The 15,378-nt window shown below is 37.9% G+C and overlaps 1 protein-coding gene across 1 annotated transcript in view; it reads right to left on the bottom strand.

Moving 5' to 3' along the window:
- Positions 1 to 4,990: 4,990 nt before the first annotated feature.
- The window catches only part of ITGA8 (integrin subunit alpha 8), a 108,663-nt gene continuing 98,275 nt past the window's right edge, over positions 4,991 to 15,378 (bottom strand). The window contains exons 29-30 of the mRNA XM_062567608.1: positions 7,437 to 7,559; positions 4,991 to 6,212 (exon numbers count right to left, since the gene is read on the bottom strand). Coding sequence (XP_062423592.1) covers positions 6,126 to 6,212; positions 7,437 to 7,559 — 210 coding nt within the window. The 3' untranslated portion in view covers positions 4,991 to 6,125. The remainder of the gene's footprint in view (positions 6,213 to 7,436; positions 7,560 to 15,378) is intronic.

Below are 15,378 nucleotides of genomic sequence, written 5' to 3'. Positions count from 1 at the left end.
CTGGAAGGCACTGGGCATACAGTCAGGAGAATGCCTCCTGGCTAGATGCTACTTACTGGTATAACTAGTGAACACTGAATATAGAAAAGCATCTTAGAGAACATTTGATAAATAAAAAAAAAGAAGAAAAAAGGCCACTGCTTTGTATCCAAGTCTCCCAGTGATGTGAACCAAGCACAGATAGGAGTTTTCCCCAAAACTTTTGGTTTTACTAGCTTGAAAATACATCTTTCTATTACCTTTGGACACCACAGTCTTACTACTCCAGTGAAAGATGTTGTACAGCCTTAGCAAAATACTAAGTCACTTTGAAACAGTTGAGCCAGCAGCTTTTAGCAGATACTGGAACAAATTCAAGTCTTGTGTCTTCACCACCTCCTTCCTACTCTCAAAATCAGTGAAGTGAATATAGCCCTTCATTTAAGAATAAGAGGGATTCACAGATTAACTCAATAGTCCTGTCACAGCTGCAGAGATATTTTTTCCTTCGGTTATCTAATTACTAGGGGAACGGTCTTCCTCAAGTCTTGTAAGAGCAATGAATCAATTGGTCATTGTCAAAAAAAAAAAATCACTGTAGTAGATCATTAGTCTTGTTATCTTCTGGAGTCACAACTGCTCACATGCTGTATCTGAGCTTTTTTTTTTTCCCCAATCCATCTTGCTAAGCAACTTTTTTTTTTTTTTTTTTTTTTTTTTTTTTTTTGGTCCCTGATCAATTCTGTGGTAACATCTCTATGCTTAAGGGTTTAATTTCTTTTCTGGAGCCTCCTAGCCCTGCTCTCTATTTCTTTTTATAACTCCTTTATAGTTAACATAATACCTTGCAGCTCCATAACTGCTTAAATAGTAAGTCCCTTGTGCCCAGTCATCATGCATTTATACTTGCACCACTTATGCTTGTAGGACAGTGAGTCAGTGGTTCCGTGTCCTGTAGAGAAACAAATCTTTCTTACTTTTAGGCACTCAGAAAATTCAATCTTTGTTCTTTCACATAGGAAAAAATCTTTCTTGTGTATTGAGTCAAACTGTGACTCCCATTCCACCGTGAAGTTTAATGGTTCCCTTTACCTATGCGTTGCTGCTTCGAATACGGTAGGGGCATATGGTACGGGACGCTACTCTGTTAGGTCTTTAAAAATAGAATTTTGTCTTTTGCATGCTAATTGGTACTGGAGTGTTATAACAAAGCTGTAACACCCTTGGAAGTCTCAGCAGACATCTCAGATATCTGCTGATGTTTCTGTGTCTAAAAAGGGAAAAGATAAGTCCCTAAGATCTAAGCTTGGGTCTCTTGTGAGACTTCCCTTTCAGTTTAAATATATTTTCTTTTTTCAGCTTTTAATATGCTGATCTAACTTTTCCTAAGTACTATTAAAAACAAACAAACAAAACCAAGAATAAGATTACTTGAAGAGTCAAGAGCTATCAAAATGTAAAAATTCTACAAAGGATACAAAATTCATGCAACTCTGCAACTTTAGAGATTATTTTCTGTTCCTGCTGCTTTCATGTGATAGATAAGCAGATTCCTTTTGTTAGGAAAAGTTTTATGTAAACCTTCATGAGCATCAGAAGACAGATGTTGTTTATATCTTTACCATAAGCTTCATTTGATGGTCTTTTATTTCCCTTACCCATCTCTAAAATGTCACTAATTAGGCCTCCCACCCCTGACTCCACCACAAGGATTGCTTGGTATACAGACTTTGAATTAACAGTGATAATTAAAAAAAAAAAAAAAACTCTATCCTAGCGCTCCTTAAAAGGAGAAATGGGAAATCAAAGGCAGACGATTTGTTAAATTGACTCTGATCTAATTTGTGTAAAACTTCTGAAAAGTAAGTTAGCCCCTGCAACGCACCGACTATTTCTCATAGCATCTTGAATTCTACTTTGCTGTTGCTATCCTGTAAAAGTCCTGCACGCTGCTTCTGGAAAAGTCATATTGCCTGACACAGTCCGGTGTTGGAAAGAGTTGCTGAGGACACTTTATGAACTGTTACCAAAACAAAGCAACAGTACACAACAAAACGAGACGTGGTGCTTCAGTTAAGTTGACACAACATGAAAACAAATGAAACCATCTGAAAAGTGAGTCGAACAATTATTTCCATTCTCCCTGTCTAAAAACCAGACTTGTGTATGGGAGGGTAGCATCTTGAATAGTTAAATTCCCCTTAAGTACAATGTACAGTCAAAATAAGAACAATCCTTCAATATTAAAAGCATTCCTGCTGTGTCACACCATGGCGCCTGCATAAGCTAAACTCAAGACTTCTGACTTTCAAGAGGCTCTACCATTACGCTACATTTTAATATGGATCTTTGCCAACAATCATAAATAAAACACTCACTCATAAACAATTCCTAAAGGCAGTGTGTCAGACAGATGGTATTTCACTGGAAGAAAAGCTTACTACAAAGTAGTGGAGTACCCTGCTCAATGGCCAGTTGGGACTTACCTCTCTCCTGCATCTCTCTAGATGTTTTGTCAGTTCCCAAATGGCCTTTTAGCTAACAAATGCTCTCCTACTTGAAGGTCCTTCTTGCTAATGACTGAAAAAAATCATGGTTAAGGGGTGGGAAAAATGGCACCATTTTCAAGAAATGGTTGTCACAGGAAAACTGTCAAGGCTGCCAGTGCAAAAGTTGGAGAGGACAGAAAAAACTGTGGATTAGAGAATGGTGACAAGAGAAAGTTCTTGTTAACAACCTGGTGACTACATAAAAATTGTATTTGCTAGATATCTATAAAGATTTAATCCATAAATGACAACATATCCAAATGTACTGTTCACTACTATGTAAATTATGAAATTTTCATGAAACAGAAAATGTCATTTGATACTCTTAAAAACTGGATACTCTTACAAAAAGTCTGCTGCATGGCTGAAATAATTGGACAGCCTTTCTTAAAATCTGCAAGAAACATGTGAAATACAAGCTGAATGCCGTCTTTGTTTATTAGACCATTGTGGTGGTCATAGCAATAAATGATTTTAAAGGATTTTCATTTATAAAGTAACCTCCTGTTTCTTCATGCTCCCCAAACCACTCCTCTATTCTCAGCAATTAGCAACTCACCGCATACATTTGGCAGTGTGAGGTTAAATTACTTTTACAGAAAACAGGCCACATTTAGTAACTCATGACAAGGTTGACGTCATTGAACCAAAAGTTCAGTCATGTAAGGATGTGGTAGAGGTTATCATATAGCACATTACTAATAATATCCTGGGGAGAAAGATTATATCAACTGCCTGCTAGTGTCCACATCCAGGATGCAATTTCCCCAGGGCATAAACACTCTTTGCAAGCACTTAAACCCAGAAATCTCCTCTGCAAAGCTGTTTGCAATTTGCAGCAAAAGTTATCCACAAAAGTTGGGACACTAGACTAGAGCCCTTGAAAACACACGGCTCTGGACATTTCCATAGGGGAAGTTTAATCTACAAGGATGTAGAAATATAAAACAAAGTTTTGCTCAGAGTAACTGTTTGTCAGCTCATGTGCCTCTAATTTGGTTTCCAGTGACATTATGCAGCTGCAGCCAATGGATCCCAGCCAGGCCCAGCAGTGACTGCGGTTCTTTTTGGTTTAAATTTAGTATCTGAACATGTTTTGCCCATCATTAAAATGGAGAATAATTGCTCAAAACTGAACCAAAGACATTATAACTGCAAAGAACTTATTAGGTCACCTTGTCCCATCCTCAGGGCACTGCAGGATTGAAAACACATTGGAACACATGCTAAACAGAGATGTGTTTGTTTTTTTCCTATTCATTTTTCTTTATTGTAATCATCAATCAGTATATTCAAAAGTTTAAAAAACAACCACAAATGCCAGTGTAAACATGCTTCAGATATATAGGTAATATAAAATATTGCACATACAAAAGTCATATGTTCAGTATCTCCTTAAGTTGCTATTTCATCAGAATAAAAATTGTGTAGTTAATGTGAATTTTTTGAGCTAACTGATCTTACTTCAGAAACTGCTACACACAACAATTCAGTATTTACAAAAGCTAAAAGCTCATTGTCTTTTAAGGGAGGATGATTTTTGCCTGTAAAGTATGGGATACAGAGGTGTGCAAACGTGGCAGGGGCTTGCTTCATGCTGGTGTCTGTCAGCTGATCTCTCTAACCAACAAGGGGTCAGCTCAGACCCATTTGAGCAAAGGGGACCAATAGTTTTCTATAGTTTTCTGGGGGACCAGCAAGTGGTGAGGCCTCCCTACCCTCAGAAAACAGAGGTGCTGTACTTCTGTTTTCGGAGGGACGTATCTCCTCCTCTCATTAAATCTCACAGGCACACTGCAGCCAATAGGCTAAGGGCTCTGTAATGGTCTTCTTGCCAATTTGCCTTAGGCGTGACGGTGGAAAGCACTTGCTCAGGTCTCTCAGCTCTCACACTTCACAGGTCAGCATGGGAGTGAGCAATGGTGAGAATGCAAAATGTCCTGTCAGACTGACAGGAGCAACCATGTCACATGGCTACTCCTGTCCTGAAGTCTCAGGAAGCAGAAAGCCCGTTGTCTAAAAAGAGCCAAGAGGTAGCAGAATGGATGAGGCCACTTACTAATTAAGAAGCTGAGATGTACTGGAAAGAAAAGCAGCCCAGAAGAGGAAAATGTGGTGTATATTTCAGAAAAGGAACACGCTCTGCTGAAGTTTACACAATATAGCACATTTTGCACTGGAAGACTCAAACTTTCAGGCAGACAGTCTGCACAGAGCCCCAGCTTACCTACAAACCATTTGCTGACAGGAAAGAAAGAATGAAGCCTTTCTTTTTCAGAATCCTTAATTCAGAAAAAGAAGAGAAAAAAAGCAAACCTATAAACTTTTACTCTTTAACACAAAATATGTTTCCTTCTGTGGGTTAATGCTTGGCTGGCATTCCACTTTCGGCATAAATACAAATCGTGCACACTTTCCCTACAACACTTCGCCATGAGAAATAATTACATTCAGCCCTAAACTTTGCTGAAGTCTCTTTAATACCTTAGATACTGGCAGTCTGTAGTCTATAAAAAGAAAACAAGATAGAGATTTCTTTAGATCAACAAAGTGTTAGGACTGATGATGCAAATTCAACACAAGATGCAGTAGCCGTTTTAAGAAGATGTTTCAACAGAGTAAAAAGCTGGACAAGAGAGAAGGAAATTCACCCTAGCTCTGGACCCCCAGGTCTTCTGAATGTCACCAATAGGCCTGTGATAGTTACATCAGGGTTTCACAAGTGACTGTATCCTGTCTCAACTGTCCAGGCAGCAGCCACCAGCAATGGCATGAGAGGGTGACTTATCCACTGTTTTATACTGAGTATGGGTTTATTTAACTGAGTGTGTGGCTGCCAGCTCTGGGGTGAGATACACTACATACTTGTTTATAATATGCTTTGCCTTTTAAAATGTTGTATAAATCCTCTGCTTAGCAAAACACCTTGTGGCCAAGAAAAATGTGCTCAGTGTGAATAATGGGTTTACTTTTGTATTTACATGCAAGGTAAGTGCATGATTTCTATTTTATGACTTCCTTCTCTCAAAGTCTAAGTTGATTACATCAGATATTTATCCTGAAAAGGTGGAAAAATAAATAATTGTGCCCCATTTATAAAGTTTTTTATAGACTACCTTTGTTTTTCAGAAGTACTTTCACAGTACTGACATATTGTTTGTCTCCCTGAGCCATAATTTCATAAAAGTTCTTATCTTTAGGGAGGTGTCAAAGGTATTCTGCATGATACAGTAGTGTTCAAAAGTTTTGTCCTAGTCCATCTTCTAGACAACACAGCCATTCTCTCCTGGTAAGGCTTGGGCTTGTTCTGGAAGCACCTCAGTATACCACATATGTTCAAAAGCATCTGTTAAAATGTAGAATGTCTCGAATATGGTAAAAACATTCTGCTCAGTATGTTCTTAAGGCAGTGATAAAGCTGCTTTCTTTGGCAAGGATGGCCATCATGTGGCATATTCACAGAACGTTGCATAGATCAGATTACAACACCATGTCACTTGCAAGTATAAAGGAAGACTGGTAGAAGAAAACCTTCATTTCATCTTTATCGTGTTTCTAGTCTCAGGTAAGACTCGGACTTGAACTGTCATTCTTCCTTTATGCATCAGTAGTCTTATTATTTGTCAGTTGTTCCCTATCAGCCATGTCATCTTGAGGCGGTCTAGCTCTGTCGAAGAAGCCACACTGCAGAAAGCAAATGACAAAACAAAACAAAACAAAACAAAACAAAACAAAAAAAAAGCAGAGGCATCACAACCACATGAAAACTCAGCTGCAATTTGATTCTTTACTCACTCAACCTAAAAGGTCTGGTACAGTCTATGGCAGACTGACAGACCGTGAACCCTTTTTTCCTATAAAATTGTTCCCTATGAAAATTAAAGTTACAGGTGCAAGGAATGTGAGATTGAGTTCCAAAGAATAGTAAAAAAAAAAAAAAAAAAAAAAAAAGAGAAAAGAAATCAGTTTGTATGACAGCTGTCTTTGCAGGCGATATAAAGGCTGGAATGAATGCTGATACTGACTGACTCAGATGAGGAATCTGTTCATTTCAGTTCAGCCAGACACTTATTCAGAAAAGTCACTAAAGAGGGGATTCATCTCACCTAACTTTAACTGCCTGAAAGTTAGCCTTCTGGCTGAAACTAGTTGTGTATGCTTCACCAGAGGTCAAAGGAGGGTACTGCCAAAGGGTAATTCCTCCCCATTCTCCCATATTTTAAAGATCCCTCTTTTTGTTAACTGACTACAAAGGGAACCTGGACAGTTAGCATCAGCTGGATACCTAACCCTTAACATTTAGCAGCTAAAGGCAGATGAGCCACAGCCTAATTTCAGAATTCTTATTTTTTTTTTATGAGGACTGAATGGATGGCATAAAGCTAAGTCAGCTCGCTATGTTATAGCAGTTTCCAACAACTTTTCTTAAAACTTATAAAGGGAGTGTAACAACCAACACAGAACTAAAAACTTTAAAAACCAAAAGACATATAGACATAAAGGAAATCTAAAAACGAATTCTCAAAGCTGGGAGTGTAATTACACGCTGACAAAAACTGGAAATTCCTGAAGTATTCAGAGAAAACAAAGTTAGAGTCACTTCTTTATGAACCTAAACATCCTGAAAAAGAGGATCATAGGTCTTGGGAAATAAGGCCAAACTCTGTATGCCCATTTTTAGCCAGATTTCAGTAATAAAGGAGGACTTTGAAAACAAGTTCCCTGCATAAAGGTCAGCGACACAAGCATGTCAGAGATGCCAAAACAAAGAAGACACATGTGTATAGTTGCTTTTGCTCCAAGCTATTAAAGACCACAAAGTTCCAACCTTTCCTTTTCTCATCAGAAACTCTGTTAGTATCTTTTCAGCTTTATTAAGGTAACAATAATAGGAATAATACAACTTACCTTCCATAAAGCTAAGGTCAACATAGCTAGTACCAGCAATCCAAGAAGTATTGCTAGTATTATAACCCATAAAGGGATTACAAAGGAGACATTTGGAGTGGACCAAATGACAGATGTTCTGATCTGAAATGAAAAGAATACATTAAATGAACGAAAAATAAACAAGTAAATCTGAAGTAGAATACAGTGGTTATAAGCATTCACTTCAATAGAGTTTGCAGATCAGAAACACAGATTGCTTGGACTTCTCCCATGTTGGCTTCACTTACTGCAAGTTCCTTTCCTCTTGTTCATGATAATTACTAGAAATGAGATTTGCACATATACAAAAGTACTGCCATATCAGACATAAGAATCATTTTCACTTAATACAGCATAGCAAGAAGAGAACATTTGTACAAACACATCAGTAAGATTCAAGGAGCAAAATTCTTCTCATGCACAGTGGTACAACCTAGAATAGTATAATTTACTTAAATAGAATTGCTCTGAAACAATGGTGGATTTCATCCCAAACTCTTAATTCAAACCACAATAGGTACCATCTACATCACTCTTATTTTAACTTCTGTTGACAGATCAGTATATATTTTTTCTATGACTTGTGTTTCAACTAAGCAGTCCAAAAATGAAACTCCTCAAGCAGAATGCATTGTCCTTCTGGTAGAAGCATAATGCACAATACGACATTACACTTCTTAAAGGAAGCCAAACATACTGATTGCCATGTAAATGGGAAGAAAGCATAAAACATATTTCTCATTGTCTGAGGGTCTAGAAAGCAACAGGGGTGGATAACACCAAGTTATGAAAGGTTCTAACTGACTTAGCAAAGTTAATCTCTTTAGATCTTCATCCTAACAAAGAGTATTAATAACCCTTCTGGCTTTCTCTTTTGGGGGGTCATCCAAACAAGTAACCTCCCTCTTCCTCTCCCTTCCACATCTTGTTCCAAATTCATTCTATGCTTGCAGACTCTGCTTGGAAGGCTCCTCATCAAACTCATTTGTACTTGGTATCTCCCCACTCTTCCCAAGGGAGAAGGAATAAGGTTGAGCTTTCTTTATCTCCTCAGTCTCAACATTCTCAATTATGTCCTTCCTTCCTTCCTTTATTTATTTATTTATTTATTTTTGCTAAACTTTCTTCTTCTCTGTTAGACTGGGAAGTTATTTCTTTACTGGGTTTTCTGTTGGATTGCTCTCCTTTACTCTTGTTCTCCTTTAAAAAGGGTAAGTATGTGGCAGATGGAAGCTATTTTGTTCTTCATGACAGGATAAAATCAGTTTGTAAAGCAAACTGATTACATAAGCGCTCAAATTATCTTCCTTTTTACTGCCTGAGGTACAGCTAGGAAATCTGCTTTTCTTAATAAGTTTACTGGCCATTACTCAGCCTCTGATCTGCTCTCACTGCAAATTCCATTTTTACTCAGGGTTTGCTATTAACTCACTGGTTGATATACCTGAAATATAGTGTAATTCTAATTTGTTTATTCATGGATCTGCATGCCGAATTGAAGACTGGACATAGCTCTGTAGTCCCATTCAAGTTAAATTCCATTTCTGTCTCTCTGTCCCTTTTCTGCTAGACAATTTTGAAAATGGCAAATTTCTGCCTTCCTGTAACGTCTAGCCCTGTCTGCTGCAACTCTTTTTCATGGTTAACATTTTCCCAGACTTCTCCTTCTGTAAGCATTAGTTGACTTTTCTTCTAGCTACTGTCACAGTTAACTGGAAGACACTCTGGAAGAGTCCTTTCCAAAGGACTTCATCTATGAGGCCTGTAAAGTGAAGCCTGCCTATGAAGTCTTCATCCGCACTTCGTCTGTGCAACCTTCTGTCCCCTACTCTGAAACAGCACTTGCAAAGGGGCAAGCCTGGGTAAGGCCTACTGAGGCTCAAATACTTCCATATTCTTATAATATCCCTCACTCTTATGGGTCACAGAACCAAGATTATCATTGCAATTAAGAACAACATTTCTATATGGATGACACTTTTCGTCTATCAAAGCTTACACTAGAGATTCCACAATAAATCCTGGGAGATTGCCCAGTTCTTTGGTGTTAACGCTTTAACATTGGCCAATACCCTAGAACAAAGATTAAGTGCTTGCAGTGTAGGTCATATCATCATTGATCTAACAAACACATTCAGCTAATACACTTCTCTAGAGCAGCTGTAAGCAGTTATTACTCTACAAGACTGCATTCATTTTTAGACAGGATAAAAATTCAGCATATGCAAAGGACAAATATTAGTTGACCATTTAAAGCAAGAGACAGTTTTATTACAACACAAACAAAATTAGTCAGAAAACATGGAACCCCATCCTTGGGTCCCAGCAGACATCTTGCCAGTGTAAGCAACCATGCCACTACAATGACACCATTCCTTCTCTCAGCCTGCTCTTCAGGATGCTTCTTAAGCTCTCCGTATCACTGGATTCAGCAATAGCAGCGTTCATTTAATAAGGACAAAGTATTCCTGAAAGGCTCTCCTTGTGTCTCAGACTGGTACTGTATCTAGCATTAAAATATAAGGGCAAAGAGAATGAGAGAAAGGCTGAACTGCCTGCAGTGATTCTTCCTACAGAAAAGTCATTTAAGGGAAAAAAGAATTCAAGTAAAAGGCTCATATGGCTAAGAAAATCAGAAGGGACACAGGCATCACTGGCTGCATGAAGTCTGTAGCAGGCAATGAGCTCAGCTGTCTAACAAAGAGCATCTCCTTTCTGCTGCTGGAAAATCCTCATGAATGCCCCGTGGCACACCTTGAAGACCTGATCATATAATGCACAAGAGTTGAGAAGTGCTGACAAAAATTAAAAGGGCCTCAAGACAGAGAAAACTGAGACTGATAAAAAAAAAACCTCATGCATGTTCTATGCTTTCTCTGCTGGCAAAGTCTGTGGTATCACAGAAAGCAGTTATTTTTTATCTGAAAAAGATCAGAAACTATGAGCATACAGCCTATGCTGTGTACCTTAGATACTGATGTCAGGTTTGAGCTTCACAAGAACTTCTGTCCTAACACTAAAACTGTCACTTATCAGAGCATGTTGCTGTGATGTAGAATAGTTACTACAAACATCTTAAAAAATATTTGAAAACAATAGCAAAAAATGAATGCAAGCAGGGCTTTCTGTCCTCTTAGATCTGATGAAATGTCTGACTCCATTTTACAGTAAGATTAAACCACAAATGAAACTCATTTACTTGCAAAAATGTGATTTAGCTATTTCTAGTATTGATACCTTGAGTCAAATTCCTAAGTGGTATAAGGTTGCTGAAATAAATACAGCAGGAAATGGGAGTCAGCAGAGTTGCTCTGGACAGGAATGTACAACGTAAGCAAACCAGAACAAAAGGCTCTGGCAAGATACCGGCCACTTCTGAATGGGTTGGTAGAGTGACAGTCTACTGAAACGGTACATTCTGCATATGGAAATGATCAGAGCAGCTGAGTAGCTTTGTAGGAAGGATTCTCTGCTTACAGATTTTTTTAAGATAGTATTTGACTGAACCACAGTTGTCTCCTTGGGTACCAAGCCCACATTTATCCAATTTATCAACACCAGTGCTCTCAGTTCTCCCTACTAAGCAGATGGACATGGGTAGACTAAGTTGTTGTCTAGCATCTGAACTGTCCAAAGGGCCACCTACTGATTGCAAAAGAATGTAACAACTAGGCTCCTAACTAACACGCCTCTGTTAACTGCTCAGAATTAGGTGGAGTCAATTCAGACTTCAAAACATGTTTAAGATCCTGCTGAAATCAGCACATTTCATTAGGACTAGTGGATTTCATTAGGCTTTGCATAAGGCTGGTAGCTAATTTATGCAACCTGAAACACCTATGTAGTCACACCATATCCCTTTTTACGTACCACTTCTTAGATGTTTGCTGCATTTACCAGTTGTGTTTTCTTTTGTCTTAGACTGTGCAAGCTGTAAGGCAATCCAGCTCTTGTTGCAATACTTACAGAGAATCTATTACTCTGTGCAAATCCAGATTGGGTCTTCCTGAGGGCATACTGTCACCAGTAATGAATGGTGTAGCAGCCCCTGCCTTGCCTGTACTACGTGGGTCTGTAATCCTCTCTCCTATTTTTCTTATACCATTCCGTCTTTACAGAAATTAGTGTGCAATTTGCAGAGTCATTTCAATAGCTCATCTGGAACCTAACAAATGTTGAAATATAAACAAGAAACCTTAATCTTACAGCAATGCAGAGCATCATGATTATGATCCTTAGACTACCAGTGATGAGTAAAACAGACAGCAAAAGTGAATTCTATCTTGTATCAAGCAGAATGCTGCCAAATTTCTCTTGTAGCAGGAACGAGGCCAGAGAAAGGCATCAATAGCTAAGGGAATTATTTGCATCTTAAAATCATTTTGTCCTACCCATGGCCTTTTCCAATGAATCCTTCTTTGTCTTATATTTTTGAAAGCAAGGGAAGGGTTGGGCTCAGTGCTAAGATGTGCTTGAGATTTATTTCCTCTCTGAGTAGAGGATTATACCTAGTGGTCAGTCTCACTTCTGTGTGCGTGCATTAGCAGTAGAACATAACGCCCCGGGCTGCCGCCTTCCCTACTCCTTACAAAGACCCGCAGGGCTGCTCAGGCAATTCCTGGTGTACAGTCTGACACTGCAAGTCCTGAACACCCACACAGCTGAGGCAAAAGCTGGAGGGGAAGAAAGAAACCAAGCATCCCCTTAGCTTTGCCTGCCTCATTTCACCATTTCCACAGAAGACTGTCAGCCCCCCGAACCCCACCCCATGCTGTCCACAATAGTTTTACATATGATTTTGATTTAAGACAAGTTTGTATTATTCAGCTTGGATTTCTGTTTTTCTCCATGTGGTAGGTTTAGTACTATGAGATCAGAGCCAGGGAATGTTTTGAGGGGATTTATCTGTTTTCATCTACGGTGGTCAATATGAAGAAGTGGGATTTTTACACAAGCTTTGCATGTTTGGCATTATACTTCAGATGCATTTTGGCTTTCCTCTCTTTTCAGGGCTAGAAGACTTACACTGAATGCTGAAAATAGTGCAGGCTTCTCCATCAGGCTGGTGAAAAATACACCTCACAGGCTAAAGAGAGCAGCTGTCTGACTTTTAACTTTTTGCACTGCTGAAAAAACTGCTGGACCAGTCACACCTTTGGTAAGCAAAGGGGTGATAAGAAATGCCGTCTGGCTCAAGCAAGAAATGAGAGTGAAGCCAACTAGAAAGTTACAGGCAGAGCCTTTGTCTGCAAGGAGAAAAACACTTCAATTTGTTCTTAGAATGGATGTTGTCTAGTAGTCTTGACTTTATAGTCATTATTGTGATCCCATGAAAATCACTTGCTGCTCATTAAAGTATTTCAATGAGGGATGTCTCTTCTTTTTTTTAGGGTGACACAGTTAAGTGCATTGTAAGTAAATTAAAAAAAAACAGCTTTTTTGCCACTGCTTTCAGGACAGTTTGGATTTTGCTCCCAATTTTGGTGCTACTCAGTATGTTTTCAAAATTGTCTTTGATTCCAAGTCATTGGACATTGGTCAAACAATTTACGTTAAAGACATCCCCTCTGAAGATCCCATCAAACATTTAAGAAATGAGATCATATTTTACTAAATTCTCAAACTGTTCAATAATCACATAATTACAGAACAACACATTTCTGTTTATTCTAGCTCTATACCTTTTATACTAAAAGGAATTTCATGTGCAAAGTGAAATAATACATCAAGTATTATTTACCATAATAACATCTCTATGAAAAATTAGAATTTTCTTTTGAATGTTAAAGCTGTTAGTAAGGAAGTCCAACCATTCATACACTATACAGTTATAATTCCAATTCTATTAAAATCAGTGGAAAGACTTCTGTTGACTCCAGTGGATTTTGGATTAAGCTCCATTAAGTTCCAAACTAATTTTCTGATCAGGGCCATGTTCACTTTAATGTTTTACTTACAAGAATGAGCATTTCCTTACATTTATAGTGGCCTTTCCCACATCTATGTATCATCTATCTGTGTTCAAGACCTCAATGCTGAAAATACATAAGCACATACTTGACTCTATATGTTATTGAAGTGAACAGAATTGTTTATACTGTTAACATTAAATATATGTATAAGCCTGAATAATTGGAATCCAGTCCTGCATGAGTTAAATGAAGGACATATGCTCTATTCTTTTAGAATATTTTATATTAACTATGTAAACTGCAAGGTGCTAGTTAATTATGAAGTATATGCTGTTGACAATTGATCTTAAAATATTAAAATATTTGTTCCTCTTTCCTCCTTGCACTGTCTCAGAGAAAACCATAAACTGATCTTTTTCAGAAGAAGCAAAAACATTAAGCACCGCCCAACTTCAAGCAAATACTTTCTTCTTGCAAGTGGAACATCAAAAGAGCTTGTGCATATAACACATCAAACTGTAGAGCTGGCAAACACCTACTGCCATGTCCAGATATGAAACGACATAAAAGCACTATCATTTTTCAATATTTTACAGTTGCCATTACAGGCATTTTGCTGTAAATCATCTGCACCAAATAACAAGCATTATACTGGCTACAGTAAGAGAACAAAATGCTTATCTGATCATTTGGTAGATCATCTGACACTTGTAAGAACAGCAGGCTATCACCTGGGGTAAAGCACTTCAGTCCAGATGAAGGCAGCACTATCAATATAGTTCTGCATAACATGTGTTTCTGTTATGGAACATATGCTGCAAGAAAATAGAAAGAGCCCGAACATATCTGTCTGCTTGGAGCCTTTGAACCTTTTGGGATGAACACTGCATTAACCATCAAATCTCTCTGGATGAAATCACAGCTCTCCTGATGTTAGAGGTTCTATCACTGAGCCTATGGGACCAAGATTTTTCACTTTGTGTCTTTCCAAGAAAAGCATGAATCAACAATTCAGTCTGTGCTTGTGCAAAACAAAATTTTATAGCCTGCATCCTCTAAAATATATTCAATGTAAACTGTACTATTATGTTGGTATTACAGATAAGAAAATATTCTGTTCCCCACTACTATCCCTTGCCAAACTGACATGAGGTATTTGCCCCAGGATTTAATTTGGAAACACTTGGACTGAGCTTACCTTTTAAAAGGACTGAGAATGATAAACCTCAGTAAAGATGAGAACACTATGCCTACATATTTTAGCTGACTCATATACTATAATCAAATTTTCACTTGTATTTTACTTATTTCCACCATTAATGACAAAATAGAGTGAATTTAAACTACTATATTAAACACAAGCGGCAAATTCTTTTAAATTACTCTCCAAACTCAATGTTTTGACACTAGCAAACAAATCAAATCTCTGTCTACAAATAAGGGATGGACTTTGGTATCCAACTATCACTTCTGTAGGGATTACCAAATCCTTTCAGATCATGTACCTGATGCTCTGTGAGGTAGAAACACCAGAGAGGAGTCTAGACTTTTCTGAAAATTAAAGTAGCAAAAATGCCCTATGCTTACTATAGATAAGAGAGAGGATGCCATAAACAACCCATAAACTGGTAAGAGGTAACTACTGACTGGGAGAAGAGTGAGATCACTGAATCTGAGAGAAGCAAGATTTTAAATATTGCACAAATATTTTCTCCAGATTCTTTGCCCCAAACAAGCTAATTAGAAATTTGTTTTCATAGCTTTTTTTCTTTTTCTCCAGATGAAAAAGGAACTGCATGCTGATGCATGTTGATGACTAAGCAATTACTTAAAAATGGAACCAGTATCATATACCACTAACTCCCACAGAAAGCAATAAAGATATTTCCTTCAGATATTATTTCAGGAACTTATACTAGAAACATAAGAAAGACTGATCTCAGTATTTTCATCTATAAACACTTTAACAGCTGTGACCAGAATGACCAAATAATCCGAATGATTAGAAT

This window comes from Rhea pennata, chromosome 2, assembly GCF_028389875.1.
Source record: "Rhea pennata isolate bPtePen1 chromosome 2, bPtePen1.pri, whole genome shotgun sequence".
Taxonomy (NCBI): domain Eukaryota; kingdom Metazoa; phylum Chordata; class Aves; order Rheiformes; family Rheidae; genus Rhea; species Rhea pennata.
This window is presented reverse-complemented; position numbering and strand designations above follow the sequence as displayed.